Raw genomic sequence first — 25,998 nt, forward strand, 5'->3', positions numbered from 1 at the left:
CACAGCCCAGTTCATTTGTCATGAAGGGGCCAGAAAAAGATGCTCTGGGCAGTGTAGGGAAGTAAGGGAGGGGCTGGCTAAGGCTCTTGCACCCTCTGGAAGGCTCTCTTCCTCTCCGACCTCTTGGACCTTAGAGATGGCCTGGGATGCCATGGCAGTTTAAGTTCTGGATGGCAGGTGAGGCTCAGATACACCCACAGCACCTCAGCTTTCATGGCAAATGTTGCTGATAACAGCATTCATTCTTGTCCAGACAAGAGCCCCAGAAGTTTTTTCACTGCACAATGCAGTAGGCAGCTGCTATTTTTTGGTCAGAGTTTCATATTGAGATAAAACCGACTCGCCCTCAGGGTGGGGGCAGTTGGAAGATGAGAAGAGGTGGAGAGAGGAGAAGGGCCGTTGTGCCCAGATGGTCTGAGGGCCCAGCTCGTGTCTGCTAAAGGACATTGTTGAGGTGGAGCTGAACTAAAAGCAAAGAAGCAGAGGGATGGTTTGTTGAGTAGAACTGGTTGTGATCCAGTTTACAAAACAATGTGTCTGAAATTGGCATGCGATACTTTTTTTTTAATATATATTTTATTGATTTTTTACAGAGAGGAAGGGAGAGAGATAGAGAGTTAGAAACATCGATGAGAGAGAAACATCGATCAGCTGCCTCCTGCACATCTCCTACTGGGGATGTGACCGCAATCCAGGTACATGCCCTTGACCGGAATCGAACCTGGGACCTTTCAGTCCGCAGGCCGACGCTCTATCCACTGAGCCAAACCCGTTTCGGCGGCATGCGATATTTTATAGAATGCTCTTTTACTAACTGTTGTGCTAGGAGTTTATCAGTAGTTATAGTTGCTTTAAAAATATTTTTTTAATCCTCACCTAGATATATTTAAAAAATATATAGATATGTTTATTGATTTCAGAGAGGAAGGGAGAGGGAGAGAGATAGAAACATCAATGTTGAGGGAATCATTGATCAGTTGCCTCCTGCACACCCCACAATGGGGATTGAGCCCACAACTGGGGCCTGTGCCCTGACCAGGAATCGAACCGTGATCTCCTGGTTCATAGGTCTATGCTCAACCACTGAGCAACACTGCCTGGGCCCAAGGATATTTTTTCCATTGATTTTTAGAGTGGAGGGGGGGGGGCGGCGGGAGGGAAAGAAACATGAACACGAGAGAGACACTTCAATTGGCTGCCTCCCCCTTGCACCCTGACTGGGCCAAGGGTCCAACTTACAACTGAGCTACCTGCTCTTGACCAGGAATTGAACCCGTGGCACTTTGGTATGTGGGTTGATGCTCTAACCTCTAACTTAAACCGGCCAGGGCATAGTTGCTTGTTTGTTTGTTTTTTACCAAAATGCATTTTTATTTTATCTATAGATTAATTTTTTAATTATAAAATAATACATAGGATCTTTCAACACCTGACATAGTTACATTAAAAATGGACAACAGAGGGGAGGGAGGTTTAGATAAATACAGGTGATTGCCATTATGTAGGTTGTATCATTTAAGGCCAGTGCAGAAAACAGAAACCATTCCAGATATTTTAAGTGGAAAGTGATTTAATACATGGAATTTGATGTTTTCAGAATCATTGGAATAGAATTTCCATGTAATGGTGGGCTAGGTTACTTGAATAAGACCCTCTGCTGAAAATAATGAAAAGTGTTAAGTTACACATCAGCAAACTCAAAGCCAATTTCTGGATGAAGACCTGTAACTAGAGAGTTAAGGGTTAATGTCTGAGTAGCTAAGAGCATTTACCATGTCCACACTCAGCTGTGCACCAGCTCTGTAATTACACAGAGCCAGAGAGGTAGAGGATAGGGGCCAGAGCTTACTAGAAATGGGATCTGGTGGCACCCCTTTCACATTAAGCTGGTGTGCCAACTGGCTATACCCTCTGGTTAAGGCCAGTATATTTGGTTTTTGAATGTGGCAGCCTCTGGAAAGTCAAGGCTTTTAGGGAAGGAGCCAGAACCCAGGGTATGTGAGTAACCTACCTACGGCCACCCAAGAGGGCTGGTCTGTTCCTTTCTGTCTGTGGGCTCCTGGGTGTTTTGATGGTGCTGGTGACAATGGATGCATGAGCTCTCCTGACCCACATTCAGAACAGCCTTATTTCCTGCAAAGCATATCCTGACTCAAAGCCCCTTTGCCTTCAGGCCTCTTCTTCCTTGGATGGTGCTCATGCTGAGTTCATTCATCTCTGTACTGCCCCTCCTCTCTGTGGGCCTGCTACCTTTTGGTGGATGGGATGATGCTCTAACCAACTGAGCCATATGGGACTTCTTTTTTCTGGCCCTGATGTGAGGCCAGAATACTCTGAGACCAGAGTTGGGCTCAGTGGGTTACTGGGTGGCTTTCTGGCAGAGGGTGAGGGTGGGGGTGTGGCTGCTGGAGGAGCAGCTTGCACACAGTAGCCAGTGTCGTGGACTGTGGCTTTAAGCAGCTCCATCAGACTATGAAATAGAATCCCCAGCACCAAATAGCCCTCATTTCAAACTTAAATGTCAGTCGGTGTTTTTCCTGAACTGTCTCTGAGGGACCATTTTTATAACCATGGTCCCTGAGATCTCTGTTGCGAAGCTGTTGATTTCTTTATCTGGGGCAGGTTCTGATAGGAACAAGATTGGCGGCTTGCTGAGCTGTGGCTAAGGTGTTAGATGTCAAGATGAAGCTGTCAGATGAGATTCCAGTAGCTCCTTGGGGGTCTGGGGCAGGGGCATTCGTGACTGGCCCTTTCACCAGAGAATGGCAGCGGAGTTGGCACTTTCCTGAAACCCCCAAAAGCCACCAGCCCTAAGGCTTGTTGCTTATCTCCTCTTTGTCACTACCACCAGAGCTCTGTGGGTCTGGATACATCCAGTTGATAGAGCTTAAATTAAAAATTATTACGTCCCATAGTAATTGGTTGATAGACCTTATGCAACATTTATTAAAAGTGCCTATGAACTTGCCAGCCCATAAAATCCACCTTCCCGCTAAGAAATTGATAGAAAGTAAAAGGAGTTAGGTCTGTGTTTTTCACTCTTGTCAACTGCTGTGTACTTGTAGTGGTGACTTCATTTTTTAAAAAAAATTGATTTCAGGCCCTAACCGGTTTGGCTCAGTGGATAGAGCGTTGGCCTGTGGACTGAAGGGTCCCAGGTTCGATTCTGGTCAGGGGCATGTACCTTGGTTGTGGGCACATCCCCAGTAGGGGGTGTGCAGGAGACAGCTGATCGATGTTTCTCTCTCATTGATGTTTCTAATTCTTTATCCCTCTCCCTTCCTCTCTGTAAAAAATCAATAATATATATATTTAAAAAAGATAAAAATTGATTTCAGAGAGAGGAAGGGGGAGAGAGGAGAGAAAACATCAATCAGTTGCCTCCGCGTGTGCTCCAACTGTGGATGGAACCTGCCACCCTTTGGTGGATGGGACAATACTCTAACCAGCTGAGCCACATGGGACTTGTTTTTGCTGCTCCCGATGTGAGGCCAGAATGCTCTGATGCTTTGCACTGTGCTCTGTGCCAAGGCCTACTCGTCTTATCTGGGAAAGCCAGGTGAGGTTCATGCTGGCACACAGAGCCAAAGAGGTGTTCTGGGTGACTCTTTGTGTGTGTGTATGGTAAACTATATATAGCATAAAATATGCTATTGTGACCATTTTTAAGTGGTTCATTCAGTGGTATTAATTACAGTCACAATGTTGTGCAACCATCACCACTATCTATTTCCAAAAGTTTTCCATCATCCCAAACACAAACTCTGTACTCACTAAGCAATAACTCCCAATTCCCCCTCTTCTCAGCCCCTGGTAACCTTTTATTTACTTTCTCTCTCTTTGAATTTGCCTGTATAATTCATATAAGTGGAATCAAACAATATTTATCCTTTTACATCTGACTTTTTATTTCACTTAGCATAAGGTTTTCAGGGTTTATTGATGTTGTGGCTTGTATCAGAATTTCATTCCTTTTTATGGCAGTATGTTAATACCACATTTTGTTCATTAATCTATTGATGGACACAGGTTTTTGTCATCTTTTGGCTCTTGTGAATAATGGTATGAAGAATATTGCCATACAAGTATCCATTTGAGTTCTTCCTTTCTGTTATTTTGGGTGTATACTTAAGCGTGGAATTGCTGGATCCTTCTATGTTTAACTTTTTGAGAAACCACTTTTTTTCCCATAGTGACTACACCATTTTACATCTCCACCAGCAATGTTTGAAGGTTCCAGTTTCTTTCCATCCTCACCAATACTTGTTATATATTTTTTTATCCTCACTTGAGGAAATATATATATACATATATATTTTTTTCTTAGTATGATTTTATTGATTTGAGAAAGAGAGAAACATCAGTCGGCTGCCTTCTGCACGCCCCCTGGGGATGTGCAGGGGACTGAGCCCGAAACCCAGGCATGTGCCCTGACCAGGTGCATGAGTTGATGTTTAACCACTGAGCCACACCAGCTGGGCATGACTGCTTTTTGTATGTTGATCTTGTATCCTGTGACTTTACTGAGTTTGTTTACCAGCTCTTGGAGGCTCTCTTTGTATTTGGGATTTTCTATATATAGGATCATGTCATCTGCAAATAGAGATCGTTTTACTTATTCCTTTCAATTGGATGCCTTTTGTTTCTTTTCTTATCCAATTGCTCTGGCTAGAACTTCCAGTACAGTGTTGAATATCAGTGGTGAAAAGTCTTGTCTTGTTTCTGATTTTAGGGGAAAAGCTTTCAAACTTTTGCCATTGAGATTGTGAGCTGCAGGTTTCTCATAAATGCCCTTTGTCATGTTGAGGAAGTCCCTTTTTAGGCATAATTTTCTGAGTGTTTTAATCATGAAGGGATGTAATGGGATTTTGTCAAGTGCTTTCTCTGTGTCCATTGAGATGATCATGTGGATTTCTTTTGCTTGTTCTATTAATGTGGTTTATTATCAACTACCCTTGCTTTCCTGGGATAAAACCCACTTGGTCATGGTGTGTAATCCTTTTAATATGTTGTTGGATTTTTTTTGCTGCTGTTTTATAGAGGATTTTTGCATCTTTAGTCTTAAGGTATACTGTTCTGCAATTTCCTTTTTTTTCTTTCTTTTTTTAAAAAGAATTTTTTTGTTGATTTCAGAGAGGAAGGGAGAGGGAGAGAGAGATAGAAACATCAGTGATGAGAGATAATCATTGATTGGCTGCCTCCTACTTACCCCTTACTGGGGATTGAGCCTGCAACTTGGGCATGTGCCCTTGGCTGGAATCTAACCCGGGACCCTTCAGTCCACAGGCCGATGCTCTATCCACTGAGCCAAACCGGCTAGGGCCTTTTAATGTCTTCTTGATGGCGTTAATTGGTGGTGTAGGTCTACCCCATCTTGGCTGGCACCTGGATATAGCACATTTGCAACAGTACACAGATATTCTACCAAGAATTGGAGTCTCTAGGTCAGAGCTGAGAAGGAGCTTCGGAGGCCATTAGTCCAGTTTTTCCTCTTCTGATAGGGAACCTGAGATAGGGAGTGACATCCAAGACCCACAATACTGAGTTAGGCTGGAGTGTCAGGCCAGAGTCTGGGGTGTCCCCAGACCCCTGCTGTAAAGAATTGCTGTCACTTTAAAACTCTTCAGGTGCTTCTCTTCAGGGGGCAGGAAGGGAATGCCAGGGGGACTGGATGGGGAATTACAGCAAAGCAGTGGTCTCCTCCCCTTGCCTTGTTCTGTGTCTCTGGAGGGTGTGGAAGTCCAGAGGTCCAGTTTCTAAGGTCCTGTCCTCTGTCCATCACCAGGCCTGCCTGGGTTGTGAAAGAATCGCTCGCCAATTGGAGCTATGTTGATCCTGTGTCATTGCAGCAGGGTCCCCTGAGTGTGTCCTCTGGGTCGTGCTTGGGATGCTCCAGGTGCCATGTGAACTGGAGCGCCAGCTCCTCCGCTCAGCAGGGATTTTGACCATTTCCTGCGGCTCACTCTTCCGCCCTCTTGTCTAGGCTCAGGGAACTGGGTGTACTGAGGAGCTGACCCTGAAGGCCTGGTACACCAGTATAGCCCTTTGGCTCTGAAATGGGTGAGAGCCAACAACCTCAGTATGCGGCCATCAGCTGACTCTTGAAATGATTTTTCTATGACTATCAAAGTAATTTGTTTTAATTGTAGAAAATCTGTAAAACCAAAGAGGGAAAAAAAAAGAAGAATCCAAGCTGACAAGTGTGCTCACATTTCTCCACATGACTGCCGTGGTTTCAGCAGACAGTTGCTTTTGTAGAGAGTCACCAGAGGGGGTGGAGGGTAGTATGGGCCGTAGAAGCCACCAGGCAGGTTCTTCTCCAGGGCCCCAGTTCAGCCCCGCTGGCTGCCGTGGATGGTGAGAGCCTCAGGGTGGACCTGGCTGTTTGGTCAGCCAAGGGCCTTTGCTGCAACTGCTGCTCCTCCGCTGCTCTGTGGCGGAACTGAAACCAACTTGGCCTGAGCAGCACCCGCTTGCTGCCTCTTCTCTCTGGAGCTCAACAAAGAGGCAGAGTCACTCTTCTAACTCAAGGGCCTGTTGTGGTTTGGGCAGTGAAGGGTCGAAATTGAGAAGGTAGAGCCGACTCATGGCCTCACTGCCACGAAGAGCTCATCTGTTGTCTCTCTATACTTACTGGCCGCCTCATCTCTCTGACAAATGGTACTTCTTCCCCATATTGCTGCATTTTGTGAGGGGGTAAATAATTTTCTCCCTAAGCTCCTCAGATATATCATGCTGCTTGAAAAGCGAGCCCTGCTCTGGCTGGGTGGCTCAGTTGGTTAGGGCATCGTTCTGATAAGACAAGGTTGTGGGTTCAATCCCGTCAGGGCATATACAAGAATGAAGCAGTGAGTGTATAAATAAGTGGAACGACATATCAATGTTTCCCTTGCTCTCTCTCTTTCTCTCTCCCCCTTCTATTCCTCCCCCCTTCCTCTCTCTAAAATAAAAAATAAAGAAAGAAAGAAAGCACAAAAAGAGAAGAGAGGCCCGGTGGAGAGGTGAAGTGTAGGGAAGTTTAGCTTTGTCTATTCCAGTCACCTGCTTGGGGGTGAGTGCTCTTGTTGCCTCACTCCCAGGCGTCCAAGGCAGCCTGTATGTTAGGTTAGTGGTTCTTAGCACCACCTGACCTGTTACCAAGAAGGAAACAAATGCTCACTTCCTTTCAGCTCAGCAATCCCAAGTAAACAGGCTTTTTTAAAGATAGCAAGTTTCTTTTAAAAAATATATGTTTTTATTGACTTCAGAGAGGAAGGGAGAGGGAGAGAGAGATAGAAACATCAATGATGAAAGAGAATCCTTGATCAGCTGCCTCCTGCACACCTGCTACTAGGGATCGAGCCCACAATCCAGGCATGTGCCCTTGACCGTAATCGAACCTGGGACCCTTCAGTCCACAGGTTGACGTTCTATCTACTGAGCCAGACCAGCTAGGGTCAGGCTTTTATTGTTGTTGGTTTTTTTTTAATATATATATATTTTATTGATTTCAGAGAGGAAGGAAGAGAGAGAGAGAGATAGAAACATCAATGGTGAGAGAGAATCATTGATTGGCTGCGTCCTGCACGTCCCCTACTGCAGGGGATCGAGCCCACAACCCAGGCATATGCCCTTGGCCAGAATCGAACCTGGGACCCTTTAGTCCGCAGGCCGACACTCTATCCACTGAGCCAAACCAGCTAGGGTGAGGCATTTGTTTTTAGGTGTTCCAGGATCCAGGCCTTCGAGAATGGCTTGCTTTCCTTTATTAGATTCCGACGCTAGAAGAGCCTCCAGTGCATGCACTAATGGACAGTCATCCACCAGCAGCCCTTCCAGCTCTGTGCTCAGGCGCTCCTTTGTCTGATCCTGTTCAGTGGCTGCACTAGGGCTCTCTGGACCATGTGACGTGCCCTTGGACAAATGGTGAACTCAGAGGCAGAGGTTAGATTTGAACCTGGGTCTGTCTGATACATTTGCTGTGATGCAGGTGTGTTTCCTGTTGAGATGTTTGTGCATAGTGTAAATGCCAGGGCGAGAGCAGAGCTGGAGAAAGGCCGCTGCTTACCACCTGACTGGCTAAGCACTTGGGCTCCAGACCTTCCACGTGGGTCTCAGAGAATTGCCCTTTCTTTGGTGGCTGGTTGTGTTGGGCAGTGTCCTGGGCAGCTTCTTCCCCATCCAGTAAGTTCACCATGTTCTCAAGAGTACTTGGCCCTTCCATTCCACTGCTCCTGGCCTGTCCAGCCCTGTCATCTTCCAGTGGATGATTTTGGAAGCCTCCAGTTTTGCCTCTTGGATCCATTTTCCAAATATCAGCTATTTGATCAGCTGTATCCTTTCTAAAGCACTTTAGCTTCTCATTGACCTCCCATGAAACTCAGACTCCTTAAGCCAGCATGCAGACTGGCTGGGAATAGCCTCTGTTTCCTGCTTCAGCTTTGGCTCTTTTTAGGTCTGCCCAGGCTGTGACCAGCTACACTGAACTTCTTTCAGTTCCTTGACCGTGGGGCTGCTTTCTTGCCTCCGTGTCTCAGCACATTCTGCTGCTTCTGCATGGAACACACTCCTCTTTTTCCTCTCATCTCCTTTACCAGGTTTTGGCTCAACCTTGACTTCCTCTGGGAATCCCCGGGTCAGTATGCCCTGATTCTCTGGCCTGCCCCTGACTTGACACTGGAAACCATTGGAGAGCAGGGACTGACTCCAAGCCTCCACCCTTGTGTCCCCAGCAGCATACTGGGCACAGAGGATCTTTGTGGAATGGGTGAATGATTGTGAGGGTCTCTATCATACCTGCCTTTACTGAATTATTCAACTTTAGCAAGGACCCAACAACCCATGTATTTTCAAGTGCCACCAGAGATTAACAGAGGAGCAATAGTGTCAGGGTGACTTCCTAACATCATTCTTTCTGCTCCTTAGATGCAGAGGTACTACTGTATATGTCCAGGAGAACATTCTTGGGTTTGGGGCTTTTGTATGCCCTTTCCTTATTGTCTTGGGGCTTTTGTATGCCCTTTCCTCTTGCTTCATTCTTGGCCGCCTATTGGAGAGCTGGGACCACATTGGTCCAGAACTTAGCAAAGCACTGCACGTTACCCATTGTTGATTGAGAGGAAGCTTCAGGTCTGCTTAGGTTTTTCTTGAGAGGATGGAGAAGTGAGCTTCCCTCCTCCTGTGGTCACTTGCTTTGTGGTTGTAAGTCATTTAATATCACAGCTCTGCAGGCAAGTGGCAGCAAGAGGGGAGAATAGTACTCAGGGTATTGTAGCTGAGTTCAGGGCTCACTTATCTGTCCCATAGCTCTGTTATGACCTCATACCAGCTAGAAACTGAGGTTCCCATTGAAATGTGGCTGGGAGAGAGCCTGTGACTTTGCTGGTAAGGTTCTTCACCAGCCCACAAGAGGACAAACCTCAGGGATTTGTTGAATGTCCACCATGTGTCCAGTACTGCTGTGACTGCTTTTTCTCTGATGGCTGGGACTTCTTCCTATAGCCTCCGCATCCTGAGGTGGGTGGCAGACATTGCATCTGTTCTGTCCACTGTGGCATAAGACATAGGGTTGGAGCCTGTAAACGTAGGCTCCACATCTTTTGCTTGGATGTTTGGGTTTGGGGTGAGAGCAGAACATCAATCACCTGCCTCCTGCACACCCCCTACTGCGGATGAGCCCACAGCCTGGGCATGCGCCCTGACTGGGAATCACACCAGTACCCTTTGATGCATGGGATGACGCCCAGCCAGCTGAGCCACACTGGCCAGGGCTGAAATTATTTCCCTAATTTTCTTTATAGATTGTTCAGTGTTAGTTAGTATATAGAAACACAACTACTTTTTGTGTGTTAATTTTGTATTCTATTCTTAGAAGGTGATGGCTTATTTCTCTTATTTTTAAGTTTTTGGGGAAATACCTCACCATTTCTTTGTGCACTACAAACATTTAGATTTAAAAAATCTGTTTATTTCCTTTTTTGGCCTGCGCTCTCCTGAGTGTCACTGAGATATCCTTGGCAGAATTGCCCAGCTTGGGCCCTACCTTGCTGTGGGTGGCTTAGTTGTTGAGGAAGTGGGTCTCAGGGGCCTCACACACCACTGTCTTCTATTTTCGGATGACTGGGGAGGCCAGCAGTGATGTGTGGGGTGAGAGGGTATTGAGTTTTGAAGAAGCTCTGTATGAGGGTCTTGAAGATCCTGTAGAGACCTGGCCTGGCTGTACTTTTTCCATGTCCTGGTCCTTGCTGCACAGTGGCTTGTCCCTGTGGGATGGATCTTGCATTGCTCTGCCAAGCACTTTACTAGATTGAACATGTCTGGGGAATAGATTCTGCCACCTCAGCTGGAGCCAGAAACAATGGGAATGGAAGCAGTGATTTCAGGAAACTTCCCTTTGAAACTTGAAGCCAGTGGTTCCTGGTTGCAGGTACTACCTCCTGATTCTTCAGCTGCTTAAGGCATTGAGATGATTTCCATTGGAAAATCAAAATATAAAGGTTCCCCAAGAACCACTAGTATGTTAAAAGAGTCTCTACATTCATTGCTTTTCCTGTTTTTCTATTTTTTATTTTTTTTTTACCAAGAAGTATTTGAGAAGGGAATTGCATAATCATTTGTTAACCAAACTTTTGTGTGTGTGCTTTTTTGAAGGTACATGGGAATAGGACTCTCAGCTCAAGGTGTCAACATGAACAGACTTCCTGGTGAGTCACTGGTTAAGAGATCATTTGTCCTGCTCTCCTGATCCATTCTGTGCTGAGAGTCATGGTGGCAGCCAAGAGGCTGGAGAGGACTTTGCAAGCCAAGCCATTGGGTAGACGATTCTAAAAGGTGGCCATGGGGCCAGGATGGTATGGGCTTCCATTCCAACAATTAATTGACAAGTGATTGTCACTCGTGGAATTTGAACTGTTTGCAGTCAGAACCAGTGACCTGAACTTGTTGTCAGTGGGGACACACCTCAGTAGCCTTCACTCCCATTGGCCTTTGCTTGACCAGCCTGGCACTGAGGCATATACAGGGAGTAATACTACTGCCAACACTGGCTCCTTTGTTACTTCACCATGTTAAAGATCAAAGTCTTTATGTGGCCTCCCACATGGAACATGGTGAGGCAGTTTCATAATAAAGGGGAGGATGTGCACGAGACTTGGGTCGAAAGCAGCCTCAGATTTGTGGAAGGTTCTGGGCCCTGCAGATGGGGCTCCTCCACCACTTAGGCACCCTTTCAGCTATTTTTTTTGCCAGTGGTTCATACCCAGTCTTGGGCTGAGCTCAGTTGAGGGGAGAGAAGCCCCCAGCAGAAGCTGGTGGGTTCCAGAAGATGGTCCTAAGTCCATTTGTCCCTTGAGCGGCAGAAGGTACATGGTGCAACCTGCCCTCACACTGTCATGGAGACAGGCAAAGTCCCTGTCTTTTTGCCCTGGGTCCTCTCTACTTTTTGTGTCTGTGACACAGAGAAGGTAGCTGGCTTTTTCCAAGGAGGGCTCTTAGTCCTGCCTTTTAGGAGTCCTTAGAAGAAAAGTTTGTGAGGAAGGAGAGGGCCAAGTGTGGAACTGAAGCCACTTTTCTTATGGTTCTTGATCTGGTTGAGTGAAACCAATAAGAACAGATGATGGCCTGGCCTGAGTGAGGGTCTCTACCCCTTTCTCTCTGAAGCAAGTTCTTCTTAACTATAGGGGATAACCTTCTTCTCTCTCTGCACCCCCTCCTTTCTTCCTCCAGCCTGGGCAACTCGTTTCTCTGGTTTCTTTTGGGTTTTGTTCCTGATTAGAACTGACAGTAGGTGAAGTGAAGTAGGTGTGGAGGAGGCGGAGGCAGTTCTCACCTTCCCTGGGGATCCAGAAGACTCTAGTTTGACCTGTGAATGGTTGGGTGTACTTTGCCAGGCCCTGCAAGTGCAGTTAAAGGGTAGCTGGGGGACCCTTCAGGCCACTCACTCCTCTGTCTCCACGCTGTCTTTGAGCAGCTCACACCTCCAGAAACCTCAGTGCTTTGTGAACCTGCTTGGCCCAAACTGAGGTTATCTTCCTGCAAAAATCAGATCCTCATGTGTTCCCTCTCTGCTGAAAGTCACTGTCTACCCTGCTCCCAGGTGTGACTCCTCAGTGATCTCCATGCCCTCCTTTCCCTCGTCCCATGGTTCTGCCACTTCCCAAATGTCTCCTCAGTCTGGCCCCCTTCTCTGTTCCCCCTGTCATTGCCTCCACCGGGCTGTGTCCATGGCCTCCTGATTGAGCACTACTTTAGGCCTCTGCTCTCCACTCCCTGGTATACTCTGCCCCTTGCCTGCTTTGTGCCTCTGATCCCTCTGGCCAGAGGACACAGACCCTGCAGGCTCTGCTCAGTTTCTTCTGCCACCTCTGCCCTCCACACACGCCACATACCAGCATGTCTGTGTGGAACCCCAAACATGCTGCAGACATTCCCTACTCTGCCCCTTTTTGTCCTGGGGTGTCCTTCCTGCCTGTGACCCTCTGTGCAACCTTGACTGACCCCTTCAGTCCTGATCCCATCTTGTGATGACACTTGTCACCTGCTTCAGGTGGCTTTTTTACATTTACCCGGCCATGTCCTTGCTGGGTTGTGAGCTTGTTCAGACTTGGTCCACATCTTTTTTATCATCACTCTCCCAGAGTGAGCACAGATGTACTTGGGCTGTGAGAAGCGGGCATTCCTGCATTTTGTTGTGCTCAGTACAGTGGCTTTAGCAAGCCAGGTGTGGTGGAACCAATCTTGAGTCAGGTCCCCACTGGCTTGCAGCCTGCCCTCAGCCAGAAGCCTTCGTTTGAAACTCAACCTTCCCACACTGCCCTAAGGATTGTGTTGCTGAATGTGTGTGAGGTCTCTGTCACCTTCTACCTGTAGGGGGGAATGACTATCCCCCCTTTTCTGTATGTGAAGGCTCATTGTCATTGAACCAATTACTGGCTCACTTTTAGTCACGGGAGGAAACAGACCTCTAGGGCTATGGTGGAGCAGTGGTTAAGAACACGGACTCTGGAGCCCGGCTGTCTGCATTTGCGTCCTGGCAGCTGTGTTACCTGGAGCAAGTTACTTCTTTGTGCCTCAGTTTCCCCATTTTAAAATGGAAGTGATAATAGTACCTAACTCATATGGGATGGCTAGAGGATTAATTAATTCCTATATCGCGCTTATAATATAGTGCCTGATACAAACAAAGGGTACATAAATGTTAGCTATTGTTATTGAGAAAGGTATTTTTTTTTTTTAATATATTTTATTGATTTTTCACAGAGAGGAAGGGAGAGAGATAGAGAGTTAGAAACATCGATGAGAGAGAAACATCGATCAGCTGCCTCATGCACATCTCCCACTGGGGATGCGCCCGCAACCCAGGTACATGCCCTTGACCGGAATCGAACCTGGGACCCTTCAGTCCGCAGGCCGACGCTCTATCCACTGAGCCAAACCGGTTTCGGCGAGAAAGGTATTTTTTCCTACCTGACGAAGGAAGTACCTGTACATTTAAGGTTCTTTTATGAATGTTTGTATATCAGGTACACTCACCTGGAGTCAAATGTCTACATTTTCTCTCCAGTGCTTATGTTTTCTGGATTTGAGGAGACATGTTAGCTGGAGTTGAATTAGGTAGAAAGGACAGCATGGCAACCAAAGTCAGGATGTTGATGTTTCAAGTGTTTTCTTGTACTGGCTCAGCAGGAGCCTCTAGGGCGATCAGGGGCAGAGGGCTGCTGTGCTGGCTGCGGGGCAGATGGTAACAAAGTGCCTCTCATGTGAGGCTGTGGTGCTCAGACTTTCCTGGGAGCCAAAGGGCAGGTCTTCGCTTGCACGGTCAGAGGTTTCTGTTGGAAGATGTGGAAGTTTGATTGTTTATATTTCGTAAGGTGTTTTTGGCCTCCTTACGCATGAAACCAAGGAACAGGTGTGGCCCTAAGTAAGAATGTCAGAACCCTTGGCTAAATGGCTTGGAAGCAGGACAGGATGATCTGCAGGCAGGTGAGTGTACCTGCAGCCCCACCCATCAGTGAGCTGGCAGTGAATGGCAGCGGCTGGAATCTTTGGATTGGGGAAGCAGGGAGGAAAAGTCGGGGGTGTGGATAGAGAGTAGGGTTTTGGCTTCTCCCAAGCTTGAGTGCATTGAAGGGGGCGAGGGTAGGACAGATCTTCTTTCTGGGAGACTCAGGCTGTGTAGATAGGCAGCCCCATCTGCATCAGAGCTGGGCAGCTGGTAACTTTCTCCTTTGCCATTTGTGTGGAGGAGGCAGCTGTTCTCTTGATGTGGCATATAGTACTTTAAAATAGGTTTTGTTTTTTATTGATTTCAGAGAGAGGAAGGGAGAGGGAGAGAGAGATAGAAACTTTAATGGTGAGAGAGAATCATTGACAGGCTGCCTTCTGCATAACCCCTTACTGGGGATTGAGCCTGCAACCCGGGCATGTGCTCTAACCAAATCAAACCGGGAATCAAACCACAGTCTCCTGGCTTTATGGGTTGACGCTCAACCACTGAGCCACACTGGCCAGACTGGCATATATTATTTTAATTACTACAACCCCTCAAAGGAGAACCCAGGCGCATGGACGTATACTTTCCTTGAACTGTTGAAAAAGAAGCAGCAGTAAGAACCACAGTTGGGGGTTAGGAGTGAAGGGCATCGTCCCTGAAGCAGATGCCAACCATGCCTTGGGGTGGGGTTGGGGCAGAAGGACTGTCTGCCTTCTTTCCACAGCATGAGCCTGTTCAAATGAGCATCTTTTCCTTCCCCTAGAGCTTTTTTACCAAGCCTGCTCTAAGTGGGCTATTAAGAGCATGACCCTGTGTCAGGGCCCTGCTTCTACCGGGTGGGACACCTTCTGCACACAGCTGATATTTCACATCTGCCTGTGCCACGGGAGAGCGACAGCAGATAGCAGAGATCAGGGCAGAACAGTGGGGGTCTGTGCCAAGGTCACGGGGACCTAGCCTAACCTCTCGGTGGTGTGGCAGGCACTGACAGTAAACAACAGGGTGTTATTCCATGTCCTTTCTCCCTATCCTTGATGGGTAGGTACAGCGCATGCAGTGTAAGGTATCTCAATAGCAGGTAGCTTTGCGTAGTAGATATCTTAGGGATTACTAGCACGTAGGTGGGTTTCCTGTAGTCTGGAAATGCTATTTTTGTCTGCACCCACCAAACAGGTACTGCTTCTGTCCCACTCCATGTAGGCTGAGTACCCTTGTTGCTCACAGCTGATGTGCCCCCTCTGTGTCCACCATTAACCACTGCCTCTCTTGGAGCATCTTTCATCCCAGAATCTACAGTGCTTCGCAAGGGTCTTCTCTGGGGTTGCTCAGTCCCAATCTCCATGAAGGAAGCCATGCTTCTTTCCAGCTGGGTGGGTTGAGCTATCAGGGCCCCCATGGACTTCTGTGTGTACCTCCTCCTGACCTTGGCAGAGCACCTGGGAACAGGCCTTGGAATGACAGTAGGTGCTGTATAAGCCTCCCAGGTGAGTGCCAGGTTGGTGGAGGAAAGAAGCCAACTGGTGATGGCCCTGCAGTTCAAGCCTATCGGGGTCTCACGGCGGCCCTGCCTCGAAAGGGAGCAGCCAGGAGATTCTCCAAAGCCACTGGGCAGCTGCCCAGGACGAGGGCTATGGGAAGATAGGTTGGGGTTTGTGTGCCTGGGCCTGCCCAACCCCTTGCTGCCTTTTTTGTTCTGTTCCTCTGTCGGAGACATCCTTGGGAAGAGACCTGGATGGGGTCGACACCCAGAGGCCTTGCATCTCTGGCAACAGGGTCTACCTACTGGTCAGTCCAGAACAGAGGGTGGGCCCAAGGACTAGGTAACTCGTCAAAGCCCTTGGTGGGTCACATGGTGGTTAATGGTGCCGGTGCTGCAGGACCCGCCGTGGCCCCTGCTACAGAACTTGTTTCTTGTAAGAGGCCCTCTGCTCCCCTGCTGCTCCTCCCCCGGCCAGCAGCGCCCTTGGCCCTATGGCCCGCTGAGCCCGTGTTCCTTTCCTGTGGGGCGCTTCCCTCACCTACAGGGAGACCTGTATTACCACAACATTCCAGGGCTGCTTGGAAGCCTTTTGAAATGATGCGACTCAATCAGATCTGGAAATTACTACTCCTGGGCTTGGGGGTTTCTTATCCTATTTTCTTCTTCCAAATACACAGAGATAAAGATTCTGGATTTAAGACTATTTTTCAGGGCAAGTTAAGTCTTTTGAGATAAGAGGTTTCATCGACAGCAGAGGGGCCAGTTCTGAAACCCGAGTTTGTCAGTCTCTGAAAACAGAGATTCTCAAGTGTCCTGTGTGGCTGGAGGCAGGGGCCACATCAGGGTGGAGCTGAGTAGGGACCAGTTACTGCTCATCCCTTTGCCTTCCTCGTGCAGGGCAGAGGGAGACTGTATAGGGGCCCTGGAAACATGGAACACTATGTCTGAGCCTCCTTTTGAGAAGGGTTTTGTGCATGTCCATCTCTCAGGATCTGGCAATATGTGCGAAGTCATAGGCTCCTACATTACCAGGGGGTTACCTGTCCACTGACTTTCCCCAAGGTTCACAAGGAGCTCAGTGTAAACAAGGAAAAGCCAAAGCCAACCCCAGAAGAGACATACCAAGCCTGGCAGCTGAGGTTGCACCTCAGTTCTGTGGGACAGTGCCACCCCTTTCTAAGCCTGATTCAGCATGGATGACAGACCCAGCCTGTCCTATGGGAACCTGAGGTGTAGGCGAGTAGTCCTGCCAGATGTGCCAGATGCCATATGAGCCATGTCCTAGCCAGACCCAGCTAGACTCATCTGGCTGCCCCTGAGCTTCTGCCGTCAGGTGTTTGTTTCTTTTGCGGCGGGGGAGGAGTGTGACTTGTGGAGGCCCCTTTATGTACTAGTACAGGTGCTGGTGCGCAGTCCCTCACCCTGCCCAGGTTTCAAGTTGACACCTGGCTCTGTGTCAGAGTAGGGCCTGGGTGCCCCTACGAGGGCAGGCTCCACCTGGTGTCAGCTCCCTGCCTCAGCATTTTTCTCCTGCCCTTTTTACCATGGCCTTCATTCTGAGCACCATGAAGAGAAGGATCCAGGGAATCCCCTGCTTCTTTGTCCTAGAGTTGTCCAAGGCATCATTTTAAGATTGTGTTAATCCTGGTCCCATGGCTTGGGTAACAGCCATGTGAGTGCTGTGATAGGCCTTCCCTGATGGCACCCTAAGCATTTGCTGAATGAAACACTCGCTTTTGCTTTCCCATTACCCACTGTTGAGCTATTCCAGGCATTGCTCCTGTCGGAGTTTTAAAGATACTTGAGGTTATGGGAAAGGCATCTGTCTGATCGATTTCTGGGGAGAGATAGCTGTGAGTGGGTAATCACCCTTGAGAAGCAGCTCTGCCATGAGGTCCTCCATGACATGTGCACTCTCTCCTAAGCAAGCTAGCCCAGCTCCTTTCCTCCATCGCCAGCCTCAAGAGTCACATTCGGAGAGCCACTGGGCATGGCTCTTGAGCTCTACTAAGTGCCCTAGAGTCAGGTGGCCTCCCCAGAAAACTGGGAACCAATAAGAGTGGAGCAGGCCTGGGGCTGCTGTTAGTGGGCTGTCAGGAGAGGTGGATGATGCCTAGCTCCACCTGTGCCCACTCCTTCAGGGAAAAGGGGAGAAGGAAGTCTATAGAACCCAGGCTCGATCACTGAGCTAGTGTTAGAGATGGAGACGGAATGAAAACTCGCAGGTGAATGCCTTCTGTGGGCTGGTGTTCCATGTCCATTCTTATTTAATCCTCCTACCAACCTGAAAGAGTTTAGCCAGGAGAACTATAGGGGCTGAGAAGTGACAGAATGGGGAGTTAAACCCAAGTCACTTTGACCTCAAAGTCCACTGATGACCAGGATCTATTTATTGGGGAGAGATGGCTGGTTTGGAGGCCTGGGGGGCAACTGTTAGGCTATCTTTATGAACATGACATGGGTTGGACTCTGACCTGGTCAGCCGTGGGCCAGGACCAGAAACTATTGGGCAGGCACAGCACCGGCTCCCTCCCAGTGTTCTGTGCTAATATGCTGATGATGCGAAATCTTTCCACTTGGCAGTAGGAGTCCTCATTATTCCAGCTGCCCTGGGACTGAAGCTCTTGATGTGTCCTGGTAGATGGGAGTGGCATAGGGTGGGCTCCTGGAACAATCATGCTGGAGTCCCTGGCACCCCCACGGGGAGTCTTCTACTCAAGGACACTGTAACTGGGGGTGGCATCTGGGAGTGCCAAGGTGATAAACCATTTCCTCAGCCACCCCCACACTTCTGTGACTGGGACTTGCCCTCTGAGTGATGATGGAAGGGGAAGTGGGTGGTGCCAGAGCATCTGAACTGGGCACCTGGGGCCTCCTGTCTCCTGGCCTGAATGTGGCTTGGCTTCTTATTGCATCATTGGCGTCTGATGTGACAGGGGATAGGCTTTTCTGTGGGGGCGTCAGGCTGGCTACACATGAGTTATTTCTGGGAGTGACAGCCCATTCTCTTTGAAGAGGGAAGAATGGTTAGTGGGGTGGCACTCTCTGTCAGTGTTGTCCCCATTGTGCAGCTCTAGACGTCATCTGATCCAGAGCCGCTTGGTCCTGACTCCCTGCAGGGCCTGACCCCGGCAGCTGTGTCCCCTTGTTTTCTTCTGGCCCTCATATCCCACTGTCCTCTGAGATCGCTGGCTCTGGCCCTGTGGTGAGGGTCACAGTTTTCACTCCTGGGCCCATCATTCCAGCCTCACGTGGGGCCCGTCCAGAGAAGGGTGACCACACATGCTGCCAGGGCCCACGCTTAGAAAGTTGCTGACTTTGGCTCCAGGGTAGGAGTGGGGGGTAGAAAGGGAGGTCCAGTTCTGAAGCAGAGGGTGGTGGGGCTGGAGGGGAGGTTTGTCCACGCAGAGATATGGGAGTGGCCTTTGTTGCTGGCTCCTCTTAACGGGAAGGGAGACTTAGAACATGGATTCTTCTAGAGCTGGTAGAGATAGTTAGGTCACCTGTCCTGTTCAAGATGAGGTGACTGAGACCCAGAGAACTTAAATACTTACCCAGGGGTAGAGCCAGGTCTGTAGCCTGGCTACAGACTCTTTCCAGGAGTAGTTTGTATAAGTAGAGGCATGATGCATGCAGACAGCTCTATTTTTCTTTTTTCCTGGGAAAAAAAAGAAAAAAGACAACAAAATTCCTCACAGTCAAGCCCAGGATTGCCCACAGATGGTGTGTCACAATGTGGTCAGACACATTGACAATCTTGTGCTTCCGGTTTCTTGCCAGCCCTTGGCCACTTTTCCCTTTTCATTTCATCAAACATTTCATGAGCATCTACTACTCATGGGTAGTCAAATTAGCTTCCTGAGTGATGATCCCCGAGAAGAGGTCTGCTTGATGAGAGAATCAGCAGATATGCAAGGTGGGTCAGCTGGTATGCAAGGTGAGCAAAAAGATGCTTCGATGTGGTCACTTTCATTAGAGAACTTTGGTTGCTTCAAGGGAGAGAAACCCATCTATAATCAGCTATTTCACCAGACCTCAGGCAAACAGGAGCCAGGTCCCTCTCTCTGTATCTCTCTTTTGCCTCTGCTTTATGCATATTAGCTTTCGTCTGTCAAACTAGCTTTCTACCTCAGGTTTCTACTTCCCTTGTAGAAAAATTCCAGGAAGATCTGTGATTGATCAATCTTGGGTCATCCTGGTAGAGAGAGGGGGGATTACTAGGATTAGCAGTTCCCACTGAAGCCACAGGATGGGTGCAAGGGAGGAGCTACTTCTTAAGAGAAGGTGAGTGCTATCTCCCAAAGAAGCAGGGCGCTCAGACAAATCCCAGCACTCCTTCTCCTCCCCTGTTCTTGTGGACTTGGGGGAGGGGCACCAGGAGGCTTTGTTCCCAGTCCCTCTCAAAGTCCACAGAACCCAGCCAAACACTGATAGGGAGTAGTGTTGGTCAGGTCAGCCAAGCTTGCGGTCCAGAAACCTTGTAGGGGTACCTGAAGTTTTTCTGATGGAGCCCATCTTGAGGAACTCATGCTGCTCTACTTTTAGAGCATCTTCCCCTTCCCTGTGTCTTTGACTGGGGGACACCTCAGGAAGAAGAAGGTGGTCGCTTCACCCTCGTGGTTACCTACTTGGTGCTCCCTCAGAGGAAGGAGAATCGAGCTTCGGAATAGTGTTAGCTCTAAGACCACAGGCTTCATGCAGCCTCTCAGTGCCTCAGTTTCCTCACCCCTCAGATGGGGATTATCACACCTGCTGATTGATTTGGAGACTCAGAATGTTTCTCCCAAGTAGACACCTATGGCCCTTTGATGGTGATGTCTAATTGCTACCCCTTCATTTTGTGGAGAAGGGAACCAAAGGTCTGAGGAGGTAAGTGACTGCCCAGAGCCTGCCATCCTGGAGGGACAATACTTTCAGGCCACACTGGCTGCCCTGGCACTTAGGGCTACAGTGTGTTTTTCGAAGGCGAGACCACTCTGTAGAACCCTAGCCTGAGGCTGACAACAACTGGCTACAAAATATGCAACTGTGGCTAGGCCTTGGTCTTACAGTTTTTCTCCTGTTTTCTCAATTTCTAAGAGTAGCAGTGGAGAGAAGGTTTGTCGAGGGTGGGGTGACTGAATTCATTTACAGTAACTTCATGCCCTTTAACATCTCCTCGTCTATTTTGGGCTTCTGATGCCTTTTTCTTGTGTTTGTTCTGACCTTTCTAATCTTTGACTAGCCTGAATTTTACTCCCATAGGAAAAACAGAAAGCCATTGTGTCAGGATGACACAGTAGGAAAATCTTCCGGTGACTTCATTTTAGGTATTCTGTCCACACCACTATTTATTTAGTGAGTGTGTTCCCCATCATAGCTTTGCCACTTTTGGGATGAGCCACAGTCTTCTCACCTGCCTTGGATAGCCACCGGCCATATATTTCAAACTTAATGTGTCTAAAAGGCCTGCTACTTCAGCCCATCTTTCCTGTCTCTTAGTAAATGGTATTAGCATCCACCCATTTGCCCAGGAAAAAAATCTGGGAGTCATCCTTGTTTCTCTCATATCATTAGCACCCACATTCAGCCAGTCCTGCTGACTCTGCTCGAGTCTCTCCTGTCGCTCAGCTTCAGCCTTGTGACTGCCTTTCTGTTTCTCAGACATGCAGAGCTCTTTCTCTTTACCCCAAAAGTTCTTCCTCCTGATTCTCTCATCAAGCAGACCTCTTCTTGGGGATCATCACTCAGGAAGCTAATTTGACTACTCTATCCTGGTCAGTCCTCATCCCCATTCCCATTTCTAGCCCATTACCTGGCTTTGTTTTCTTCAGAGCACATTTTACCTACCAGTTATTTTCTTCTTTGCTTATGGGTTTTCTTATCTATATATATAAAAGCCTAAGCAACTGTGATAACTAGACAACTAGACTACCGGCCCGTAGCTATGATATGCACTGACCACCAGGGGGCAGACGCTCAACGCAGGAGCTGCCCCCTGGTGGTCAGTGCACTCCCACAGCCAACCTCCAGCGGTCCCTCCCCCTGGCCAGCCAGCCCCGATTGGCCTTGATCACTGGCCAGGCAGGAGGATGGGGGGAGGAGGAGAACCCATTGTGCATGAATTCTTGCACCAGGCCTCTAGTATATTATATTTTCTCTGCTCCCTTCATACCACCCATCACACCTTGTCAACCTCATAGAGTAGGTCTGGAGTTGATGATGCTTTTCCTTTCTAAGGGATAGGAATTTAGCATAGTGGCCCTAAACCAAGCTGCTGCTGTAGCCACTGTTACTAAATGAGGTGTATAACAACATTCTGTTTTTAACCCTAAGCTGCCTTTCCCACACATACATAATATACCTATTTACACACAGAGACTTAATTGTGTTTGGAAAAATACTGGCTATCAAATGATAGTTTCAACTGAAGATACATTACAGCTCTGATTTTCTTGGAAAAGCTTTTAACCTTATAGCACTGTGAGGAGAAAAGGAGCTGAGGTGTTGCTTCTCTGCACAAATCTTTTCAGATGCTCAATAACTTCTATAGCCATAGGGGACTGTATTAGTATCCTATTGCTGCTGTAACAATAGTAGTGGCTTACAGTTCTGGAGGACAGAATTCCTAAAATCAAGGTATCAGCAGGATGGTATTCTTTCTGAAGTTTTTAGGGAAGAATTTGTTTTGTTGCCTTTTTATAGCTTCTAGAATGCACCTACATTCCTTGACTCATGGCTCCATCCTCTATCTTCAAAGCCAGCAGTGTAGCATCTTCCATTTTTTTTTTTTTTTAAAAAGGTAGTTGTTTTTTTTAAAATATATTTTATTGATTTTTTACTGAGAGGAAGGGAGAGAGATAGAGAGTTAGAAACATCGATGAGGGAGATACATCGATCAGCTGCCTCCTGCACATCTCCTACTGGGGATGTGCCCGCAACCCAGGTACATGCCCTTGACCGGAATCGAACCTGGTACCTTTCAGTCCGCAGGCCGACGCTCTATCCACTGAGCCAAACCGGTTTCGGCCATCTTCCATTTTCTTGGCTTCTATCATCCCATCGCCTTTTCTGACTTGACCTTCCTGCCTGCCTTACAAGGATCCATGTGATTGCATTGTGCACCCCCCATAATTTAGGGTAACCTCCCCATTTTTTTAGCCGTGTAAAGTAGCATATCACAGTTCTGGGGATTAGGACAGGACATCTTTGGGAGGCCTTATTCAGTGTACTACAGGGATTGAGTTTTCTTCCTTTGGCTAAATCTGTATAATAGATAAATCATTTGGGAATTGAAAAAACACACACAGGAAGTATATCTATTTTCCAGCGAAACTGAGGTGATGGTGAATCCTGAATTGACTCTAAATAAATTTTTTGGTTTTTTAATTCTTCAGTTAAAAAGTTTTTTAAATCCATATTTATAGTTAGAATTAAAAATCTAAAAAGTCTATGGTAGTTTTGTCAAAATGTATAGTTTTTTTTTGAAGAAAAGTATTCAAAATACTTCAATTTTTATTTTAGGTCTTTGAAAATGTAAACATCTGTTGTTTTTGGTGGAAGTTTTTGAGCTCCCATACACGGAGACAAAAATATCTCCCATATTTCCTTGAGTCACTAAGTAGGAAATGGTTCTTTCGGATTATTTCACTAGCTTTGATAAATCAAATGGCCACATTATTACGCGTTTTTCTAGAGTACCTACTGCTTCAGTCTGAGAAAGCTACAAAAAGAAAGCCTTCTACCTGGTAGATATTAAAACCTGCATAAAAGATGTGCCACCCAGGATCATCCTTGTGGGAAAAAGAAGTGGCTGGGGGTTGGGTGGAGGTGTGTCCTGGTCTGCTGGCCGTGGCTGCGGGGTGAGGCAGGAGGGTGGGTGTGCCTTGGAGAGAGCTGAGATGGCAGTTGTGGCCTTCAGACAGGAGGTACCAGTCAGTGCCTGTGTCTTTCTCTAGGGCTGAGCCTGGGCCTTCCCTCATTGCAGGCCTGCAGGCCCCCTGACTCACTGCAAGACAGAGGTCCCAGGTCCATAGCTCCCTAAAACCAATGCATCTGACCACTCTCATGGTGATGGGGCAGGGGATTGGGGTGCTTCCACTGCCAGGGTAGTCACCACCCCAAATGGGACAGTACCTGTGGCAAGAAGAATATGGGTTTGGAACCTAAAGATTTGGGTTCAGCCTGGCCAGTATGGCTCAGTGGTTGTGTCGACCTATGAACTAGGAGGTCACAGTTCAATTCTCAGTTAGGGCATATGCCCGGGTTGTGGGCTCGATCCCCAGTGTGGGGAGGCAGCCGGTCAATGATTCTCTCTCATTGATGTTTCTGTCTCTCCCTCTCCCTTCTTCATGCTGTGCCTGAAGTCATTTCCTGAGTCATTTTTCTTTGAAATTGATAAAAATATACTATATTAAACAACAGCAAAATACTTTAAAAAAACAATGAAGATTTGGGTTCAAATCTCAGCTCTGGCACTTCTCAGCTGTGTGGGCTGATGAGCAAGCCCCCAGTCTCTTGGTGCGGTGGGTGGGTGGAGTGGCAGTACTTGTTGAGCCAAACACTAGGGTTATCCTGGTGCTTTCCCAACAAGTTGCTACATTGTGGTCAGTTACTGTGTTGCATGTGGCAAGTCCCCATGCTGCACCTGAGGATCCAGGAAGGGAGGGAAGGGAGGACTACTGTGCCTGGTGTGGATATGGATCATGAATCAGGGGAAGCTGGTGGATATGCTTGGGCCCATCAGGCTCAGTCTGAGCCAAGCCTGGAAGGATGGTTGTCACTTTGGTCCTCACAGATGTCCAGCTGGATGTTCTTCATCTATGGCCTTCTATACACCAGGGGAGCAGCCTCCACCAGGAGCCATAGGGCCTTCTGCACCAAAGCCTGAGGAGAGGCCTTGCCTAAAATAACCTTATCAGCCTGCCTCTAGATGAGGGAATGGGCATCGGTGGGGAAATGGGCATTGCTGTGCTCCAGAGTCATTTCCTGAGGTCAAATGATTTGCATACCCACCAGCAATAATAAAGCCCTTCCCACTCCTGGGTATGAGGAGCTTCCGTTGGGTTAATGCCCAGAGCATCACCATGTCCCCTGACCCAGGCAGTCCCAGTGTCTCTGGGGAATTGGGAAGGTGAGAACAGAGCCTGGCTCCAGGTCAGGCCATGGGCCTTTAAAACCAGCCCTGAGCAGTTCTCATGATAGTTTTCTTGTGACTTGTTGGGGAGATACCTGGAGGGGAGCAGCAGGGTTTTAGGCTCTGCACCCATTAGTGAGAGCCATTCAGCTGTGGCCTGTTTTCCACTAAAGGCCCTTGGGGGGAATCTTCATTTAACCAGAGGGTTCCTGGCTGAGGATGTGAAGGATTAAGATACTTAAGGCTAGGGATGGATGCTGTGATTATGAGGAGCAACTTGCCCTTGAGCCCACTGGTTAAGATGCAGGGCTGAGTTTAGGCTCTAAGGTCTGGTCAGCTCCACCTTTTCAGTCATGCTCTCTGCTTCCCTTGCTAACCCTTATCATGCATCTGTTCTCACCCCGACACCTTTGCTTAGAGCCTGCCCACAACTCTTCAACCTCCGCTTCTACCCATGCCACTTGAGAGGGGCAGGGTGTCATTAAGCATGTTTACACGGGCCTGCTGCTTGGACACTAAGGAGGCAGCAGAGGCTGGGAAAGTTACTGGGAGGGGCTGCCTTGGGGAGTAGACCTGCCTGCCAGTTCCTCAGCTTGCCTACCCTGTGTGGGTCCTGGGCTGGCCTGGGCCCTCTGGGCTCCATTTCTGTTCCTTACCTAGCAGGCAGGTAGGCCCCTCGGCAGCACATATCCTCCTGTTCTACCTGCATTCATACCTTTACCTCTACTTCTCCCCCCTGGAATGACCTCCTTCGTTCTCTCCCTGTATAAAACCTTGGAGGTCTCACTTCTGCTCTCGTCATTTCTATTCAGCATTGTATTGGAGTTCCTGGTCAGTGCAGTAAGTCAGGAAAAAGAAATAAAAGGCATGCAGAGTGGAAAGGAAGAAATAAAACTGCCTTTATTCTCAGACAGTATATTAAAATATTCTGAAGAATCTTCATAAAAGCTACCAGAACTAATTGGTGAGTTCAAAAGGTTGCAGGACATCAGGTGAATATATCAAATATTAAATATGTGTATGTGTTTAATAGTGTTATTGAGATAAAATTTACGTATCATAAAGTGCATCCATTTAAAGTGTACCATTCAGTGGTTTTTAGCATGTTTACAGAGTTGTACAAATGATCATAATCTAATTTTAGAACATGTTTATTATTCCAGAAAGAAACCTTGACCCCATTTCCCCAGCCCCCAAAATATTTTGTTATAATAGCAAGAAACAATTGGAAACTAAATTGAAGTATTTAGAGATAAATTTATCAAAACATTGTTGAGAGCCCTACCCGGTTTGGCTCAGTGGATAGAGCATCGGCCTGCGGACTGAAGGGTCCCGGGTTCGATTCCGGTCAAGGGCACATGCCGCGGGCTCAATCCCCAGTGGGGGGGCTTGCAGGAGGCAGCCAATCAATGATTCTCTCTCATCATTGATGTT

General features: G+C 47.9%; 1 protein-coding gene across 1 annotated transcript in view; it reads left to right on the forward strand.

Annotated features, from left to right (window-relative positions):
• Window positions 1-25,998, forward strand: part of RANBP10 (RAN binding protein 10) — a 53,742-nt gene that overhangs the window by 6,735 nt on the left and 21,009 nt on the right. The window contains exon 3 of the mRNA XM_070398921.1: window positions 10,630-10,682. Coding sequence (XP_070255022.1) covers window positions 10,630-10,682 — 53 coding nt within the window. The remainder of the gene's footprint in view (window positions 1-10,629; window positions 10,683-25,998) is intronic.

Source organism: Myotis yumanensis, unplaced genomic scaffold (genome assembly GCF_028538775.1).
Source record: "Myotis yumanensis isolate MYYU_CA2020_CCGP unplaced genomic scaffold, mMyoYum1.0.hap1 SCAF_18, whole genome shotgun sequence".
Lineage (NCBI taxonomy): Eukaryota > Metazoa > Chordata > Mammalia > Chiroptera > Vespertilionidae > Myotis > Myotis yumanensis.